Raw genomic sequence first — 21,855 nt, 5'->3', positions numbered from 1 at the left:
GAAATTTGCTCTTTTGACAAGCTCCCATTGTTTTTGCTGCTGGTCCACATAATTGGAGTAACTGGATCCAGAATACAGGTCAGGGACAGGCTGGAGAAGGGTGCTTACAGAGGAGGATACCCAGGGGTGGGGATGGGGATGGAGTGTAAACAGAAAAGGGGGCAGAGAACTGTGGCAGCAGGAATATGTTCAGATGGTTAGTGTTTAGTCTGGAGAAGGTAACCAGGGCTCCACTATATGAAGAATTAAAACTTCCTATGCTCAGGGTGGCCCAGGAAGTAGTGAGACCAGCTCAAGGTTGGAGGTGCGGGAGGTGAGAGGGAAGGTGATGGTGGGAGATGGAGCCCAGAGGACAAAAGAACAGCCCACAGCTTTGCATATTTACAACAGAGTACATTGATCTCCCTTAACATCTGTTTGCCAGGCCAGACTGGGATGTTGAGTCTGAACTCATCCAACAATTTCCATCCCACTTTACTGGAGTCTCAATCTACCAGGTTTCTGGGTCCCAAGAACATGATTCCAGTGGATTAAATGTACATTAGTGAAGTCCTATAAGTCTATCTGGCTGGACTTTTCTCACCTCCTAGGAAGAGTGTAAAGATGGTTGCTCATCAATGTGAATATACTCAATGCCACTGACCTGTATATTTAAAAGTTAGAATGGTAAATTTTATGTTATGTATATTTTATTACAATAGGAAAAAAAGAACATAAGGCTAAAGACCTTGGGTGTGTGTCCATATGCATGCAGGGCTTCTACTCATTCTGATGACAAATGCAATGCAAATGCTATTGCACATGAACAGGACTGCTGTGGGTCAGGGCTCTAGCACATTAATAATAAGGGTGATGGTGTGTCCTGGACGACCTCACATGCACTGAGTTGTCCACATACCTGAAACAGTTGAGGTCTGGTCCTACCTGGAGGCAGGGATTGGTTGAATTGGCCCCTGTGGAGCTCCTCTCACATCTCCTGAGGACCTATGTAACAACTTGCTATTTCTCCTCTTTTCCAGCCCTGCCCCTTGCCTGACTTCATGCCACTTCCTTCCCATAACACCAACTCCCTCGTCTTAGGAAAGGAGGAGGCTCCCCCAGGAAGGCTGGGAGGACAGCTACCTTCCAGCATGCTGACATGCATGGCATCATTGGCTTTCTTTGGGACACTGAGCATCACCTCCAGGCCATCCTTGAGCTCTCCCTTCCCTTCTTCACAGCAAGTTAAAAGTTCCTGGGGGAAAAAGTCCAGACACAATTAGAGTCATTTGTCCCACCTTCCCCACCCCTCCCACCACCTAATCCATGAACATGACTGCAGATCAACATCATTCCCTGTAATGGTTTCCTTTAAGCTATAAGAAAAGTGGGTGGGATGGAGGGTTATCTCCAAAGGATTCAACCACTATATATTCTTTTGCTAGACTGAGCGGTAGACATCTATTTCTAGCACCACATTTATTTACGTACCTCTGTTCCCTAAGTGCTGACTTCCCACCACACTGGGAGCAACCTGGGCTCATAGACATTATATATGTTTCAGAGTTATAACATATTTTTAGATCATATAAATCAGGAGTTCATAACTTGGGACTAGTAGATGGGATTCTGGACAAGTCCTTTTAAATCTTACATCTAGAATCCACCCACCAGGTCAACCCCATCTCCCCCATGACGCCCACTACATTGAGGTTTCCCAGAGCATGCCCTCTCTTACTTCCTCATTGAAGACTAGGTCATTATTATCACCATAAAAGACATATAGTATCTGGCTGATGGAGAAAAGATAATTTTCAACTATCTTAAAATTTATAAGGACCATTTGGAGTGATTTTGTCCAAACCAGAGGAATGTTGGCTTTCATTTTTCCTATGAGGGTTACTGTATTTTGTTCATTTTGACATTGGAAGGAAACAGTTAAGCAACAGCTCTGCAATCCACACTCTCTCCTTCTGTAGGGATGGTGAAGGCAGAGGATGGGCGGATGGGTAGAGATGCACTTCCAGGAAAGAAAGAAGTTGACCAGATCAAAGCCTGTAAACATGTCAGACCTCCTGGATAATGTAGTAGTTAGCAGGAGAGTCCTTATCTATGGAATGCTTTTAGTGGGATATATCTGTTTTGTCTAGGACTTCTTATGGTAAACAAATCTGGAATCTGTGGCTTTAGGGGCATGGCTCCCTGTAAGATATCATATATACTATACAACTATCTAAGTAAATAATGAGTATGTTTCATAACCAAAATGGCTCTCTTCAGGGTAAACGATATGGCACAACATACACCATTTAGCAAGTCTGTATGTTAGTCTGGGCCATAATACGTCCTGATGCTCCAAGAAAGGACTTAGAGGTATTGATGGTTTTGGACTCCTCTCTGCTTTGTCTGTGCCTTGGGATTATTTCTATCCTTGAAACTATTAGCAAAGCTTTATATTTATTAAGATATCTGATTGGTGAGCATCTGACATGAAAATCCAATCCTTTGTGTCATCTTGGATACAATCCCACATGAAGAAGGGAGCTTTGACTGTCCAAAGGAGAGGTGAACTGACTCAAGCATGTTGGGGAGGCAGAAGTGATCAGTTCTCAGCTCGTCCTTGGTCCCAGTCACTTATAATGTTCAGTACCATTGTTCAGAAAGCTGCAATTACTTCTTCCAACCTGAAGTTCTCTGACTCTCCCCAATTCTTCCCTAATTTTAACTCTCCTGACCTTGTTTCCCATATATCCTCAAAGGAATTTCTAGGCAGAAGGATAAGAGACAAATAAGGAATGTATGCTTCAGTGTGCAATAGAAAACTCCAATCGGTTTAATCCCCCAAAGCAGTGTGGCAAGTCCACCAATCAACCACCAAAGCTGGCAAGTTCCCCTTAGATCCTTGCTATACTCATTAAAGAGAAGCTCCAATTTAATTTAGACTTCAAAGGACATCTGTGGCAGATTTACATGGAGAATATTGAACACTAACTGACAGATAGTTTTTACTTTCATGCAACACCCAAAGTGAGGAATCCCAGAGGATGCTGATAATTAAATGTCAATTTATTTGGAATAAAACTGTCTTTAATGAGAAAACAAATCTCATACTGTTTACTTATAGTAAAAGCTCAGCAAACTATTTTTCTTTTACTCAGCAGTACTCTGCTACCAGTGCCTTTATAAGAGGTCAAAACTATCTTAGTATGTCTTTTTATATCTTTTACATAAATTCCCACTACTTCATTTTTTTTTTCCTTCTCAGCTACCTGCACAGTCATCTCTTCCTAAAACACCCAGTTTCAGAGTGAACGCCCAGAGGCCACCCACCCATCACTTAAAGCAAAACACAGAGCGGCCTGTCCATCCTCCACTTTCCTCTCTTATCTGTGTCACAAAATTATCCTGGGAACTTCAGCCCTGTGGATTAAAAGGGAGAGCTGGAAAGCTATATTCCTTTTAGAACTGGATGCTACTTTTTTTTTTAAAGTTTTTTATTGTTTATTTTTTGAAGGAGAGAGAGACAGAGGATGAGTGAGGGAGGGGCAGAGAGCGAGGGGTACACAGAATCTGAAGCAGTCCAGGCTCTGAGCTCTCAGCACAGAGCCTGACACGGGGCTTGAACTCACAAGGTGAGCCCTTATGACCCGAGCCAAAATCGGATGCTTAACCAACTGGGCCACCCAGGTGCCCTGAACTGGATTTTACTTGATTTGCATTGGCAAGTGTAAATGGGCGAGCTTTATTTTGTTTTACTTTTTAATCCACAACCCCACCAATTCCTGAAAAGCTTTGGGATATTTAAATTTAATAACCACAAAAATGATTTTAAAAAATCTTCTGGTACAAAAAAAAATCATTTTAAAGGATCAAGCATTAGGATAGGGAAGGAGAAGATAATGACACACAGAAATCTGGGCTAAGGAGAAACCAGCAGCAATACAGTAGGAGTGGAAGTAGCAGCACACTAATCGTAACAGGACTCAATGCTAATTATCTGATAGTCAAAGGCAAAGAAGGAGGTAAAAGCTCTCATGGTTTAAAGGTAGAGAGTAAACCAATTATTTAGGAGAGAACACCCATACCCACTCTGAGATCTTATGAGAATTCCTGTAAGTCTTTATATAAAGAACTTTAAAAAACAAAGATGACATCTTCAAAAGCAATTCTGCCAAAACAGCAAAATGTTCTGCACATTGTTACTTCTCACATGAGTTCTCAATAAAGGCCAAGGGCATGATGCCGTGCTGTAACTCTCTAAGCCATTTCTGCAGGGCTGGATGACTTGAGTGTCTGGAAGCAAAACCCAAAATGTCTCTTCTTGTAGACAAGGAAAGAGAAGGTTTGAAGGCGGAGCCAGAGGGGAAGGATGGCGCTCGTGCCTGAGCTGACCCACGGGGGGAGAGGTCCAGGGCACGGGCTCACGGGGCCCCTGCTGTTCTCGTCATGGAACCACATGTGCTAAGCAGGGAGATGGTCAGTCCAGGGGCTGTCAGTGGGCATGCTCCAGTGTGACCAGAAACCTAGACTGGAAACTAGACTGGTTTTCAGGTTCAGTGAAGCCAGAAGATGTGGGATTCTGCAAGCATGTCTAAACACGAATTGCATCTCAGCAGATTTTCTCTGGAGCTCTCCTACTTATAACATGCTGCTCACTATGCCTTTATCCTTTGCATTTGAGGAGTGATCAGCCAAATATTCAAACTCAGGGAAAACTCTACCCTTATATCTTGAGAATTAATATACATAGGGGTTATATAACTGCTTATAATATCAATTTCCCAGGCTTTTTGTGGGGCAGAATATATCATCAGATGGTCAGTGTATCTATCCTTCTCTGAAGAATCGGCCCAAATTGCTTACTATTTTACATAATTTGACTACTTGAATTTTAAAGAAAATATTTTGGAAAAAGTCCAAATCTGTTGCCTGGTTTCAAAGAAGCCCTACCTAACATACGGGATCTTCCAGACACAAGAGTGTCATTGTGTTTTAAGATGTACTCTTTGAGTGTTTTCCTTCAAAAACCTCATGGTCTTGATGAACACAGAGGTTAAGGCAATGGTAGATGCCACCCTGGGCCTCCACCACCTATGTAGACTGGCAGTGCCCCCTTGACTCCTTATGCTATCAGCAGGAGGGGCCACCAGGAGGAATCTGTCCCCAGAGGAAAGAGCAAGTGAGGCCCTGAGTGTCAGCCCCTGTCTGGGGTGCCAACTGCTCCAACCTGTGCAGTGGTGGGCAGGTATGAAAGCGGTCACAGCTTGTTCCTGCTCTCATTTCTCCTCTGTTCCCCAGCAAATAAACACCTAGAGCATCACAGGACAGGTCATGTGGTCTGGGAGCCAGCAAAGCCAATGTGGGTTCAGCTCTGAAGTTTTCCTCTAGATGGAGGAAAGGTCTGGAGATGGAAGCTTTCCCATCCTGGGCAAAGCTAGGGCTCCTTGGACCTGGTCAGCAGTGCAGGAGAGGGTGACCCAGAGGAGTGGGGAGGTACCTTCAGGAGCAGCTGGTACTTGGTGATCCTCTGGACGGGCTTGATTAGGTAGGAAGAGATGGAGTTGGCCAGACCATGCCGCTGCTGTATCTCCTACAGGGATGAAAACAGGCACCATGATACACAAAAGGGTATGTGTGTTTTGGGGAGGAAGTCAGCAGGGTGAGAAGAGAGGAAAAGTAAAAAAGGTAGATAATTATGAGGAACTGTTCTTTGATAGGGAGAGAAACAAGAGAGACCAAGACACAGAGAAAAGGGGAGATGGTGAAAGTGAGAAGTTTTAGGGAGAGAAAGTAGATTTGTGTGTCAGAAATGAAACTTATAAAGAAATGGGAAAGGATAAAAGTGGAAAAAGAGATGAGGAGATAATAATAGACAGAAGGGTAAAGGAGAGGTGGTGCAGCAGAAGCGAAAGGAAAAATAAATCCAGAGTGGAGGCGATCACCACGGCTAGCAGGATGATGAGAATAAAGGGAGAGGGGCTCGGATGTCCATGCCAGTGGCTCCTGAGACTTTATCTCCCTCGGTTCCATTAAAACAGCACAAGGCAGTATCTCCTTTACCATCCCTTCTCTCTTCAACTTAGACCCATCCCAACCTAGGATCACCACTGTATTCCTTACAATATCTTATAAGTTCATCGTTGTGATCAATGGCACCTCCCCCATTCAGGTCTCTTGAGTGGATAACCAGAGAGTTACTGTTTTCCTTGTGTTACCCCCGGTGACAAGCCTTTCCTCTGCAGGCCGTTCCCCCAGGCTACACCCATTACCTCCAGCTGCTGTTGGTGCCTCTAGCCTCTCGTTTCAGACCTTTCTCTACCCTGCTTCCAAAATGACCTTGCATGTCCCAAGGTGTAGGTACTGTGAAGGTTACCGGAGGGTCCATGTAGTCCCCTTGCCTGAAGAACCTTACACCGAACGGGGCTGAGAATACACACGTAAATAGCAACAAAGGAGATGGAAGGTATTCCCAGCAAGAACAGAGAGCAATGGCTGGGCCCAGGAGTGACGTTAGTGGAGACAAAGCCTTCAGCTGGGTTTTAGAGGACAGGTGGGAGGTGGGGAAGTGCAAAGCTGGATGAATGGCACTCTATAAATGGAAAACATAAAAAATGCACAGGAAACCATCTTTGAGTATTTAGATGATAATGAGGACTATGCAGAATGACATAGAGGATGGACACCCGGAGTCCAGAAAAAAAATGAAAAATACAGTCAGATAAGCAAGATATATTTAGGCCATTGATAGGTTTGAGCTAGATAAAAGAAAAAAATTAGGATTTGATGGTGAGCGTCTCAATAGTAAAGTACTGTAGACCTTAAATAGGAGAAAAAGATGGTGAAAGTAATGTTTTGGAGAGAGCAATATTTAGCCTAATAGCAACATACGGAGTCAGGTTGGGAAATAGAGACAAAGAAACCAGTTAGGAGGTTGTTGAAAAATCCCAAGTGTGTAAACACAGAGTTACCATGTGATCCAGCAATTCTACTCCTAGGTTTATACCAGAGAGAAATGAAAACATATGCCCGTACAAAAACTTATATACGCCATTTATAGCAGTATTATTAATAATAGTGAAAAAGTGGATACAACCCAAATGTCCATCAATTGATGAATGGAAATACACAATGTGGTATGTCCATGCAGTGGGATATTATTTGGCCGTAAAGAGGAATGCAGTCCTGATACACGCTGTGACACAGACCCCTGAAAGCATTATGCTAAGTGAAAATGTCAGTCACAAAAGAACACAAAGTAAAGGATTGTATTTTTACGAAATGTCCAGAAGAGGTGACTCTACAGAGATAGTGTATCATTGGTTGCTTCGCACTAAGGGTAGGTGAGAGGCTGAGGTGGAGGGGGTGGCTAAAGGGAGTGGGCTTGCTTTCTGAGGTGACAGAAATATTCTAGAATTGACCGTGGAGATGGTTGCACATTATCTGTGGATATAGTAACACCATTAAGTTGTTCAATTTAAATATATGTATACTCTAGAGTTATATACTAAATATATAGATAGATAGATAGATAGATAGATAGATAGATAGATAGATATCTAGGCATGTACCATGGGCTTGCCCTAAGCTAGGGTTAGTAAGAACAAAGCACTGGGAGGAATACAAGAAACACTTTATTTATTTATTCACTTAATGTTATTTATTTCTGAGAAAGTGAGTGTGAGCAGGGTAGGGGTAGAGAGGGGGTGACAGAGGATCTGAAGCAGGCTCTAGGCTCTGCTCTGATGGCAGAGAGCCCGATGTGGGGCTTGAAATCATGAACTGTAGACCATGACCTGAGCCAAAGTCGGACGCCACCCAGGAGCCCCAAGAAACATTTAAAGTTATGCAAGAGAGGACTTGTTATGTGGCCATGGAGGAAGCAAAGAAGAGGGAATTAAAAAACAATTATCACATTCCTGCCAAGTATTCCAGAAAGTAGCAACTTTCTCACTTGTGCCTCTTGGCTAGAGGTGTGGAGTTCTAGCTGGACTGGTCCAAGGGCGAAGGGCACAACAGCTTGGCAGCCTGACTCTCTGGGCAAAGTAACATCTTGAGTTTACTTGGCAGCTTTGGCAAGGGAGCACAGGCAATAACGCCCCTTCAACAGTCCTCTTACAGCGCTGGAAGGGCTGCATGTGGGGCAGGAGGAAGGGAGGAAGGCACCCCTCCAGGGGCTAGGTCTGCCGAAGCATGCTTACCAACACAGTATCAAACTTCACAGCCTCCCAGCTCTCATATCTGAAGTAGAAAATTCTGGATCATGTGAATGTGTGCCCCATTCTGGAACTTCAATTTTCTGTGCATTCGCTATAATAATAGATACTAAAAGGCAGCCTATCTTAAGGGCTTACCTCTTTTATAGAATGAGGGCCTAAAGCAGGTATTTTCTAGGTGTAGAAACTAGGGAACCCTTTCTGATGAAATGGAAAACAGTTACAAATATTATGGGTTCTGGAAAGCTCTGGGAACAACCGGGAGAGGTTACTGCTCTCCCTCCCCACCTCTATGCTGAGCTCCAGGAGCTCCTATCTCGTGAACTGTTTTCCTGGATTCCAGTGGCCTTCCCAACTAAAGTAGAGGCTCATCAGGCACTAGGTTGGAAAGAGGGGTGGGGGTAAGCTGTAAAATTTGGAGGTTATCTAACTTACTAGTCAAAGTCTAGAAATTGGCTAGAAATGGTGATCTGATGAATATAAAACAAAAGGAAAATACCGATTAGCACCACACACGATGATGTGTACAAAATGAGCCAGGCAAATCGTCAGTCAGCCTCAAGGGGCTCACAGGTGAGACGAGATGTGAGTAATGGGAAGGTACATTGATAACCTGCCAAAAGGCAAATTGTTACAAACACTGTAAGAGAGATACTAAGTATAACACATGCATAGGGAAAGGGAAGGATTCATGCAGGAAGCATTTGACTTTTGAAGGACAGAAGGAATTCTGAAGAGTGACTCTGTGTGTGCACCTGCAGTTTACACACAGGGGTAAGGCAGAGAGAGCACTGTGAGCAAACACAAGGAAGTGGAGGAGTCTCAGGCATGCTTGGAGCATGTTCAGAAAATGCTAAGTGGAAGACAGGACACAATGCATTTAAAACTTCACAAAGACCCTTCTGGATACTGCTGACGAATAATCAATCAGAAACATGTTAAGGAAAATACATTATTAAGAGAGGTAATAGTGGTAGAGAACATCCAATATGATATCCAATAAATTCAGATACCAAGTTAAAGAAGTACTTTTCTTGAATTTTCTGTTTTATCAAGTCTAACCTCAAAAATTCCAGTTTGGGACACTCAGTACCATTTGCATATCAACACTTCATTTTTAAAAGTCATGTATCTTTTTTCTTGTCTGGCTTTCTCCCATTTCAAGGGTCGTTCCTTTACTGAGCAACAAGACACTTGTGGAATAATTTCTGTTTTGGCAGCATCTGGCTAGAAAGATGCTCAGAGGTTCATTTTGTAAACTTGAATATGGGAATGATGTTTAAATGTCTGTATTCCCTAAGGTGCCTAGAACACCACCTTCCCTATAGTAAATACTCAAATATTTATGGGAGAAATGAAACCAGGTAGGTGGAAACACAGACTAATAAACATTACAAAGTTCTGAATTTTAAGTTGTTGTCATTTCTGATAGGACTACCATAATGGCCATCACTGCTATAGTCTCTCTCTAGATGAACTTCCCTTCTCCCCTAGTTTCTCCACTCCTTGTTCTTCCCTTACATCCCACACTGACCCATTTGGTGCTGTTCACTTTATAGCCAACAGGTCACTCTCTGGGGTCCAGCACCACGCAGCCTTATGCCATCATTCACTAACAGGAATGGATCCTCATTCTCAAGCAAGGGATCGGACAAGACACAGCAGTGCCAACTTTGCTTGGCTTCTCTTACAGCCCAAATGATCAGCGCTGGCTGTGCTAAAACTCTCAAAATCTAGGCCAAACCCAAGCCAATCTTACTAGAATCATGGGGCTGGGAGCCAGGAATCAGTACTTTTCAAAATTTCCCAGGTAATTCAAATGTGTAGCCAAGGTTGAAACAATTACGTGTGAGTAGTGCCTCTCAAACTTGAGTGGCTTCTTAAAACTCAGATTGTGGGACTATAATCCTGAAGATTCTGATTCAGCAGATCTGGGGAGATGGTCCAAAATATGCCTTTCTAACAAGTTCTCAGGTGATGCTGATGTGGCTGGTCTGAGGACCACACTTTGAGAACCCCTGCATTTGAGGGAACTGTGTGTGCAGTAGAAGTGAAACATCTTAGTGAACACGAGTAATGTATAGTTGGTCTCCTCTGCACATGAAATTGTGGCTAGCCCAGTTTGGTGTTAAGGCATGGAAGGCAAATGCGCCTTGTCTAAAATCACGCCACTGGAGATGGGGTGGGTTAAAACAAAAGACAAGCACGGCTTTTGTTTTCCTCCGCGCTTTACTCCTGAGAGAGAGGTTTGGGTGGCCAAATTGAAAAGAGGAATAAAGGATAAAAACCCATTATCCCAAAGTAGAGAAACATTGACTCCCACCCACTCATCAATGACTCAAGAATGGAAAATCATGGCTTACGTCAAAGAAGGTGCCTGCATGCTCCAGGATCAGCTGGTTAGAATCGGGCTTGTTTTTACAGTAGGTAACGTACATCTGAAATTTGTCTGCCTAAAAAGAACAAAGGCAATAGCAGATAAGCATCCATTAGTCGCTCCCTTCTGTTGACCGTGCCGGGAGGACCCAGCAAGGGTTGGGTAGGTAAGCTCTCAGATATTGTGTGGCACAGGGTTATCTGTGGCAAACATTCTAGGCTTATCTGGCCCATGTTCCCCTAACAAACTTTGGGCGGCTTTTCTCCTATCTGCAGGTAGAGAAAGCTTGCTAAAAGTGATCTTATTTTAATACTAGTCTGTGCTAGAAAGAATTAGAAAACCCAATTCACATAATGTATTTTGAAGTTGGATAGAATTTGTTTAGATGTTATCCCTTTTTTGGATGACCTACGATTGTACTCCCCATCTTGAAAAATGGCAGCATTTGCTCTGAAAACAAAAATCAAAGAATGAAAATGAAATGCGATCTCAGAGGAAGTTCTGCCTGTACCCAAATGCCTCCATTGGGAGTAGTTTGTAGGCCATGCTAGTGACTATGCCATCATCTCCAATTTCCCAGAATCAATGATGGGGGAAAGGAAAGCAAGGTGGCCCTGTGGGGAGAGGCCTCAAGAATAAGTCACAACCAGATTGCTACTTCAAGCCAAGAACCTTGTAGCTTGGCGAAAACTCATTTTTTGGGTTAGCGCTCCATGTCCCTTCTACTGGGAAAGGTATGTGTGGTTTGGTCACTAAGTAGTTTTCCCATTTGCGAAATGCTGCCTACAGAACATCTGGGCATCCTCTTCTGAGGCAGCGGCCCAGGTATGTGTTAAGTATAGCAGGTCTCTCGTGCCAGCACTATTCTGAGTGCTTCTCATATATTAACTCATCTGACCCCCCTGAGAACACTACGCAGTGAGTTCTAGTATCAGCATCCCATTTTACAGATGTGAAAACCGTGGCACTGGTTGGGTTAAGTAACTTTCAATTCCCACAGTTCGAAAGTGGTACAGCCCAAGCAAGCTGACTTCATGCTTCTTGGTCATAACCACTGCCTTTCCGTACATGGAAACAACTCTTTCTTTCTACCCTCTTATGTGAAGATTATGAGACTTAACAAAGTCACCTTGGGATGATTCTTGGCAAAATGTGCCTATTTTATGCAATTGTCAAAGGTTTTCTGAGACCAATTTTAGAGTTTATACACCACCTGCGAGGCATTTATCATCCCTAGGGCACACTGAAAAATCCTACTTATAGTTGATTGTTAGGCAGATCCACAAATTGTATGAAACAAGATGTGAAAAAAAATCCCTTCCCTTGTTTATTTTTTTTCTCTACATTGGCTGTAACTGGCAAGGGATCATACATTGGTGATCAGCATTAATGTGAACTGTGCACAGGCTCATGTATTTAGAGGTAGAAAACATATTAACACAAAGTCTAAGACTTTCTTAAGAAATGAGAGTATGCCAGGAGGCAAACATTAAAGTTTCATGTAAAGAAAACAACTCAGATCTCGAGCTGTGGAACTGGCTGTGCTATTTATTACATGTCAGGGGACTAGTCAACCACCTAGGTCATCTGAATTGTTTCCATGTATAAAATACACAGTATAACCATAGGTCTTCCTATTCCATAGCCTATTGAGAGAATAGACTCTCTGAATCATGAAGACATTTTGAAAAGTAGCCCATTTTGAGTGGAAATTATAAGGAGATAATTTAAAATAGAACTCCTGGCCCCGGGGAAGGATTTCCATGTTTAGTTGCATTTAGTATCATAGGTGGATTTCCCCAGAGAGGTTGCATTCCCATCATGAACCTGAGCTCAGAATAACATGGGTGGATGCTAATGGAGACTAGTGTTTCCATTTATAGAATTAGAACCTGGTACATTCAGCCCATTTACTTGGCCCATGATAACAGCACCAGAAAAGAAAATGACTAGACACTAATCTTTTAGGTCAGAACTAGGATGAATACCTATGGAATCTGTTCTCCTCTATTAGGGAAGAAAATGTAACCGATGGTTTGGTGGGTTCCTAAAGGTCTAATTTTACCCTAACCCTATCCTGTAAAAACAAAACAAAACCAAATCAAACCAATGGCTAGAACTGGAATGTTTCCTCTATCACGGATGTCTCAGTTTTAGAAAGTTCCTGGAAAACTCAATGTGGAGCTTGTATACAATGTCTAAGGACTTTTCCCAAGGAGGTCTCTGCTCCTCTTAGATCTACTTGTACCCTCTCCCTAGAGTCCCTGGTCCTAATGTCAGTGACACCAGCCAGGTCAGGCACCAAATAGTGATGCCCTCTGACACCATCTGCACTCCTGGAAAGGATGGCACAGTGGGAGAAGCAGCATTTCAGGTCAGTTACCCAGGTAACAAAGCAGTGTCCCACGTCCTCAGGCAGCTGCTCGTACTTCTCCAGCTCTTTGAGGAAAATGCTGCAAGGGGAGAGAAAGGCTAATCAGACATCTCTGCGTACTGCCTCCCTCCTCACCCACATGATTAGGCCGAGACCACTGCAACCCCGTCAGCTCTCTATTATTTACACATGGCTTCTCCATTCTCTAACTGACACATTGTGCGGAGTAGTTTTAAATATATTAGACTTGTTTTCATTATAATTTATATTAATTGATTAATTAGTGCTACTTAAAATTACATTGTTCCCCTTAGGGATTTACATTTCTCAGGTTGAAAAGAAATTAAGTATTATACTTGGGTTGAGACTTTCATTTTAACTGAACCATAAATAGATTTTTTATACAAGTAATATGAATACATTGTAACATTAAAAAATTTATAAATACGGATATCAAAAACAATTAAATAAATATCATCCATGATCCCAAAGATATAGTGGAAACATTTGAATCCTGTAGTCATTTCTTTCCAATGCTTGGCTTACTTCTTCTATCAGCAGGCACTTTGTGTTAAAAGCTACGAGTTAATGTTTCCTAATGCAGACATCGTTAGGAAAGAAAATTCAATGGGTAAAAAGTCACAATATATTTCAAAGCTCAATTGAATTACCAAGGGAATTATCTGCCTTTGTGGATATCTACGTTGTGGCTCCTTTATGTGTGAATAAATAATGAAGGGTTGACTATACCAATTTCAAGTTAATATATTAAACAATTAGTTTGGGCTCAGAGAATATAAGCTCTAATAAGACAGCATCACCAGGATGTATTTTTTTTTTAATCATACAGGGTTTTTAGGGCGCCTGGGCGGCTCAGTCGGTTAAGCGTCCACCTCTTGATTTTTGCTCAGGTCATGATCTCATGGTTCGTGAGTTTGTTTGAGTGCTGCAACAGGCTCTGCGCTGACCGTGTAGAGCCTGCTTGGGATCTGTCTCCCCCTCTCTCTCTCTACCCCTCCCCTGCTTGCTCTCTCTCTCTCTCTAAATAAGTAAACATTTAAAAAATAGAAATCATACAGAGGTTTTAAAATAAAAAATAATTATGATGTTGTAGGGAAACTTACTGATGGAAATGGAAGATATAATCTTTTCAAAGACATACTGACAATATCTACCAGAAAAAAAAAGTATACTTATCTTTTATTTCTGCAGCTTTAATCTTGGAAAAGTTCCTATATATCTTAATTTACTTACGTAGAAGATGATGTAAACATGTATTCATGTGTTACTACTGTTCATAATGTTAAAAGGTGGACTGCAGGTGACAGAGTAACCTGTATATCCACAGAACCAGGTAGTACACAGTTATAACAAAAATGACAAGGCTTTCCATGTTTTCACATGAAAGATCTCCAGGGTAGGCTGTTAAGTGAAAAGAGCAAGGTATGGAAGAATATATACAATATGCCACCTTTTGTCTAAGTAGGGAATATGTACTCTTTTTTGGGGAGTGGGAATATGTACTCTTATTTCAAACCCAAGAAATTAATGGTCAAGGGTACAAGGTCAGTTATGAAAGGTAAGTTGTGAGATCCACTATAAGCATAGTACCTACAGCTATCAATACTGTATTGTATGATTAAAGTTTGCTAAGAGGGAAGATCTTACATTAGGTGTTCTTTCTTCATCATCATCATCATCATAGGGGGAGGAAACTTTGGGGAGGTGATGGGATATGTTCATGGCCTTGATCATGGTGATAACTTCATGGATGTACCTTTATCTCTAAACTCATCAAATTGCAAATATTATATAAGGACAGCTTTTTACATGTCAATCATAATTTTAGATGGACATTTCTTAAAAAAAAAGGGTCATCAAATATGAACTACTGGGACTTCATCAAGATAAAAAGCTTCTGCTCAGGGAAAGAAACAATCAACAAAACTAAAAGGTAGCCTATGGAATGAGAGAAGATATTTGCTAACAACATATCTGATAAAAAGCTAGTATCCAAAATCTATAAAGAACTTATCAAACTCAATGCCCCAAACACAAAAAACCCAGTGAAGAAATGGGTAGAAGACATGAATAGACACTTTTCCAAAGAAGACATCCAAATAGCTAACAGACACATGAAAAGATGCTCAACAGCATTCATCATCAGAATACAAATCAAAACCATGACAAGGTATCACCTCACACCTGTCTGAATGGCTAAAATAAACACAGAAGACAATAGGGAGGATGTGAAGAAGGGGGAACCCTCTTGCACTGCTGGTGGGAGTGCAAACTGGTACAGCCACTCTGGAGAACAGTATGGAGGTTCCTCAAGAAACTAAAAATAGAACTATCCTACAATCTAGCAATTGCACTATTAGGTATTTACCCAAAGGATACAAAAGTACAGATTCGAAGGGGTACATGCACCTCAATGTTTATAGCAGCATTATCAATAATAGCCAAACTATGGAGAGAGCCCAAATGTCCATCAACTCATAAATGGACTAAGAAGATGCGTGTGTTTGTGTGTGTATACATATACATACAATGTAACATTACTCAGCCATCAAAAAAAATGAAATCTTGCCATTTGCAATGACGTGGATGGAGCTAGAATGTATTATGCTAAGCAAAATAAGTCAATTAGAGAAACATAAATACTATATGCTTTCACTCATATGCGGAATTTAAGAAACAAACAGATGAACATATGGGAAGCAGGGAAGAAGAGAAGAGAGAGAAACAAACCACAAAAGAGTTTTTTGTTTTAACAAACTGAAGTTGCTGGAAGGGAGGTGGGTAGGAGATGGGTGAGAAGCGTGATGGGCAGGAAGAAGGGCACAGGTTGTGATAAGCACTGGGTGTTGCATGGAAGTGACAAATCACTCCTGAAGCCGACATTGCACTGTGTGTTAACTAAAATTTAATAACATAAATTTCAAAATTAAAAAAAGGTCATTACCATAGGAAACCAGCCAACGGAACAGGGCAAAGATAGTGGTGGGTTGGAATTCTCAATCTATATCTTTTAATTTAAATTTGAATTTTAAAATTAATTCAAAATTAAATTAAAAGATATAAAGCAGTTTTGAACCATTCCACTGCTTATTTCCACCATGGGAATAAATAAATTGTACTGATTTAACCTACTCCTTCTGGCTCCTATTATCCAAGCATTCTGGCAGTATCTGTTACTTGTGCTCCCCCTTCAATGATATAAAAACATGTTGTTTTTAGTGTTAGTCATATTTGGAAAGCCAAAGTGCTAATAATGATTGGTGGGATCACATATAATTTTTTGCCTACCTGCAGTGCAAATTTTCTATAATAAATGAGCATTGCTGTAATAATAAGGAACAGTCACTTAAAAATTTCCAGGGACTCCTAACAATATCCATTTGAGGATAATCATCCTTCCCCTAACATGTGAATTTAGAGCATCCTGACTTGAATCATGGAACAGCAGTAATTATAATGCAGTCTGGGCTTTCCAAATACAAATATGCAGTGCTCAAAAATCAATAAAGTATCATATTTACTGATAGGTATTTTAACGTTTATTTATTCATTTAAAGAGAGAGAGACAGAGAGTGAGCAGGGAAGGAGCAGAGAGAGAAGGAGACAGAGAATCTCAAGCGGGCTCTGCACTGCTAGTACAGAGCCTGACACAGGGTTCAGCCTCACGAACCGTGAGATCATGACCTGAGCGGAAATCAAGAGTTGGACCCTTAATCAACTGATGCCCCAACTGATACTTTTAGAACTGCAGGTGACATAAATGTATTTAATATGACTTCTAAAACATAAGTAGGAAAAAATATTATATAATGCTATAGTTGAGGCTCAAACTTTTCTCCAGGCCCAAAAGGAAACATGGTCTTTTTGTTGCAAGAGAAGCATTCTGACTCCCCACCATATCACCTCATCACTGAATTCTAAAAGACATTTAGAATTCCTCCTCCGTGAGGAACACTAAATAATATAATTTACAACATCTTAGTCAGTAGTTTTCCAGAGATGTTGAGCTATTCTTTACGTGGACATTTCTCATATAAGTACCTTCACAATAAATCTCAGTGAAGACAATGATTGGAAATCCAGCTCTGCGCCATGATGGACTGAACAGGGCCTGGGTGGGGACTGGAATGGCATGGTGACCAGGGAGGAAATCTGATGGGCTATTCTAGGACAAGGACTGGTGAAAGAAAATGAGTTGCTTTAAAGAAAGAAGGACCCAGAAGGAGAGAGGTCCTGGAAGAAGAGACAGAGGGGAGAAGCGGATAATCCAAGGGCCCCTGGCAGTGGGGATAAACTCCCTCAGTTGTGGAAAACCTCTTCCTCCCCACTCCTGGGTCCTCACTCCCGTCCCCTAAGCTCTGACTCCCCCGGTATGTAGGCCCTTCTGCTTTAGGATGATCAAGTAAATGATAAAACAGCCAGATCCTGACACTCCACACCAGATACAACTCAGGGAGACTTTCCTTCTTTCCTTGACTTACGACCAAAGGTCAGCGCCTGGTCACTTAGGGTTAAATGTAAGCAAACCGTGGTAATTATACCAACAGAACTGATCCTTGATCTAGATGCTAAAGGCAGTGCTAGGAATTTTCTTTAAAATCCTGATAATCTAAACTGACCATACCATGACTTTTTGTGATAGCGGCTATCAAAAACCTATGGGAGAATGCTCACTTTGAAAATTCTGAAGAAATGAAAGGACTATAAAATGTATTACATGCCTAGAATATTATTTGTATAATTAATGCCTCTCTGGAAAAATGAAGGTTTTAGCAGCAACCCACCACTAGCTCACCTGTCTACTGGTCCTGTCTCTCACTTTCCTTTCCTCCTAGAGTCAAGCACAAGGTAAAGAACCAGAGTTCACACTTACTCACAGTTGGGCGGGGGGTGTCTTCCAAAACCTCATTTTTCTCATCTTTGAGTCACAACCTCATGGGGTTGGTTGTGAGGATTTAATAAATCCATGTGGATAAAGAAACCAACCCAGCACCTAGCATATAGTAGACACTAAATAAAGACTGGTTTTTGAGGACCAGTGATTCCCAATCTTAGTAAACTCATACCCTGATAAACATACATTTGCATATTCTTCTTAGAGACTCATTCCTAGGGAACTCTCCCCTAGGGGAGCGTGTGTTGGAAAATCGATACTAGATTTCCTTTCCCTAGAAAATATTCTGGGAAAATCTTGATTGGGTGTTATAAAAATTGTATTCCAAGGTCACCTATCATTTAAATTTGGGAAATGTTGCTAAGCTGGTTTCTCTACTGGAGGGCTTCCAAAATCCTACAAAATGATGAGGTACGCTCTAAGTCTCTGAAGTAAATAGTGTGTAGTGCTTCCTGAACTTCTCTGCAAGTGGAGCTCTTTTGGGGGCAGTATCCGACCTCGTCTCAAGGAACACTCCTGGAAACCCCTAGTTCATGGTCCCTGCACCTGGCCATGCACTGCCCTCTGGGTAATTCTACTGCATCCAATCCATAGACCAGAGTTTGATGGCAGCTGCCCCAGATTTCAGTTGGCAGATTCTCTATTGATTCCGTATGACTTAATTTTTTAATTAAAAAATCTAAGAACCAGAAAAACTACCTTGTGCTGGGTATATCTATTGATACCTCTGAGTAAGACATCCACTACTATCTCAATGTGATTGTTGAAGGCAAGTGGCAATACTAAACTCGATTTTGCTCTTTAATTTAAAGCTTATGAAGATGATAGATTATGTAACTCTGATCAAGATCATTCTGTCTCCTTCAAATGGACATGATGAGTTTAAATTAAGCATAAGAGGTCACAACACTCTTCACAAATGATAGAATATTCCACCTTCGAGAGCCACACCTTTGTCCTCAGCATTTCAATAATTATATGTAATAAATCATGAGAGAACAAGCAAAGAAAGTAGTTTAAGTATTCGTGTGAATGTCTGGGGTTCTTTCTGAAATAAATACAACTTTTAAAGAAATGTCAAGATCTAAGTCAAGTCATTACTCTGTTAAATTACCATGATGCAATATATTGTGCAGTTAATTTCTAAGGAAAACGCTTCCCTCTGGCTTTGTACAGAATCTTGGGAAATGAAACTCCTAGAAATTACTGATAGAAAAACTTTCAGGTGGTTTGTAATGCAGTACTGTGGAAACAGCACCATTCCAAATGTACCTTGAGTCATTTTGATTCTGTTATTTTCTCCAAAGGTAAATTTGGCCTATGGTCTCGCTGATTTTAGAGAAGTGTATCCTTCAATGGAGGTATCACAATGTGGTCCAGCAGACAGACCTTTATATCAAGGGTGAGGTCTGCATTTAAAGGGTTATATATTTGATGATGATGATGTGTGTACATATGTGTGTGTGCATGAATGACTCTCATGCATGTGTGCTTGTTAGAATGACATAAGCGGAATGAAGGTAGAGGTTATGGCAAAGAGAAGAACAACGAGAAGGATCCATAGATAAATAAAGCTGGATGGAGGCAGGGTGAGGAGAAAGCTCTTAGGCTCACTTCTTCGCAGGAAGTCCAGGACATTGCCTCCTTATCAAAGCAGGGCTAGGTTACTGGGGACATCATTTCTAAAGAATCCATCAGTGACCAACTAGATTCAGAGTCTAGCACAGAGGCTCCAGATTGCAGGGGCTAGGACAGCTGATTAGCATACTGGGACAGCTATTAAACCAATATGGAGCTGTGTGCAGTCCAGGGAAGGTGTGGGATTATTCTGGGGAGTGTTTCAGTCAAGTTTGATCACCTGGGCTCAGCCATGTGAGTCAACCTTCTCTGTCCCTTGATTACACACCAGGAGCTTCAGCCTAGATTAGAGATGAAGGGGAGAGGTGTGCAGGGCTGGGCTTCTCAGCACATTTCCTGCCCTCAGGATCCCACCTCAAGAGGCAGTTTACCTATTACACTGCTAGCTGTTGAATATGTTTTGCTAATGCTTCCTAATCTTGTCTAACTTGTGTGATCAAATGAGCCAAAAAGTATTTGCATAGATCTGTAACTTATTTTAATGTTAAAATAAGCATAAAAAATTAATCTCACATTTAATGTTATTCATACCCATTAATGTGCTGTTCATGGATGCTCAGCAGTGAGTGTGCACAACTAAAATAACATGACTTTGACACATCCATGTAAATGGGCACACTTTGTCTTGCTTTGGGTGCGCCCCAATATCCATAACCAGCACCAATGTTGACGGCTTACTGAACAAACAAATGCCAACAATAAGGCCACAGGAGAATTTTTACAGGCTCTCCTGATGGCTTGTATAGGGCTTGTAGTTAGCTATCCCTTAGGGTACGGGTTTAGGGCCCAAGAAAAACCACAGCAGATCTTCCCCTACCTCCTTCCCTCACATTTGAATATTAAGAAAATGACAGTGTGATCTATCTATCTATCTATCTATCATTTTTAAGATGTAATTTCATAGGGAGTTATTTAGACCTGGAATCTTTGCTGTGCTACCAATAGGCATGAGCAGGGTCGCAAACTTTTGTAAGCTCCAGTTTATATAAAACAAGGGAGGAGAACAGAACTAGATTACCTTTAAAGGTTTTTTCCCAGGCTTTTATATTTTGTAATTCTGTGATTTCTATAAATGGGATAAAACTGATACCAAGGGCACTTGGAGGGGAGATGCAGCATAGAAGGCATAGAATAGGCATATTTTAAGCAACGGGCAGGGAAGGGAAAGGATAGGAGAGGCAAAGGAGGAGGTGGCCTGGGGGCCCTGTGGACATTGCTGTAGGCTGCACATCCTCTCTCTCACCACTGGGTGGAGCCAGCTCCTCGCCTTGTAGCTGCAGATGGACACCCCCCCCCCCCCGCCCCGCCCCGTTTCAGGGGTTGCATTAATTTAGTGGGTAGAAACCAGCATTGAATAAGGAAAAGGAGAAAGAGAAACAGAACCTAACCCAAAATATCAGAATACATCAGATGTAGGGTGTTATTTTGACAAACTTAATTTCTCTATTATATATAAGCATGTATATATCAGGACATAACGTATAAACTTTTTCTTTGGTTTGTGATAAAAAATGTTTGATAAACACCTTGCTGATGTTCTGTTCTGAAATAGAATTGTAGCCCTAGGGAGGTCTAGGTCTTTATCCATCTCTCTTCCTCCCACCCATACTCCCCCACCACTTAGCTTCTCTCTCCCTTCTCTAACCTCCCTGACTGCTGCTTCCCTCTCCTGTCTCCCTCGTTCCCTTCTTCTTTCCCTTGTTACCCACCTCCCACTTCACTGCTCCCTCTAGCTTCTCCTCTATTTAGGTATTTAATCCCTCTCTTCCCACCACCTTTGTGCCCCCCCAACCCTGGCCAACACCGTTTCTGTCCAGAACTACTTCCACCTCTCCCCTCCTCCACCTCAATCTCACAGTGAGGAGACACAGTGAAACTAGGAGCCTGACATCCGGCCACCCCCCTCCCCCAGGGTTGAGACTAACTCAAAAACTCCCTGTGGCCTCTCTCAGCCCTCTTGCTAGACTTCACCACTCTCCTCCCTTGGCAGACCTTTTTTTCAAACTTTCCTCCATCATTAAGGGAGCCCACCCTGGTTGTAGAAATCCTACCAGCTACCTAAATCCAACCTCAAATACCCTCCCCTCTGTGAAGCCCTTCCTATTTTTCCAACCAAAGCTATTTTCTTTGCTCCTTTTAACTGCATTTGTGCTTCCCTCCACTCGATCACAAGGACCTAAATAACTCCCAGAACTCAGGGGGCAGAGCTCAGGTTTGATTCATCACTGGGTACCTCTCAACTAGCACAGGGCTGGCCCACGAACTCTGGGAAGATGACGAAACTGTGGGCCTGGGCCAGTGGTTCACTATTTCTCATGGGTCCCCCAGCTGCACACCACCCTCTGCTGCTGGCTGACCT

At 42.0% G+C, this 21,855-nt stretch overlaps 1 protein-coding gene across 1 annotated transcript in view; it reads right to left on the bottom strand.

Moving 5' to 3' along the window:
* Positions 1-21,855, bottom strand: part of KALRN (kalirin RhoGEF kinase) — a 609,954-nt gene that overhangs the window by 168,278 nt on the left and 419,821 nt on the right. The window contains exons 26-29 of the mRNA XM_029938721.1: positions 12,953-13,022; positions 10,556-10,645; positions 5,477-5,569; positions 1,123-1,234 (exon numbers count right to left, since the gene is read on the bottom strand). Of these exons, the coding sequence (XP_029794581.1) occupies positions 1,123-1,234; positions 5,477-5,569; positions 10,556-10,645; positions 12,953-13,022 (365 nt within the window). The remainder of the gene's footprint in view (positions 1-1,122; positions 1,235-5,476; positions 5,570-10,555; positions 10,646-12,952; positions 13,023-21,855) is intronic.

Source organism: Suricata suricatta, chromosome 5, assembly GCF_006229205.1.
Source record: "Suricata suricatta isolate VVHF042 chromosome 5, meerkat_22Aug2017_6uvM2_HiC, whole genome shotgun sequence".
Taxonomy (NCBI): domain Eukaryota; kingdom Metazoa; phylum Chordata; class Mammalia; order Carnivora; family Herpestidae; genus Suricata; species Suricata suricatta.
This window is presented reverse-complemented; position numbering and strand designations above follow the sequence as displayed.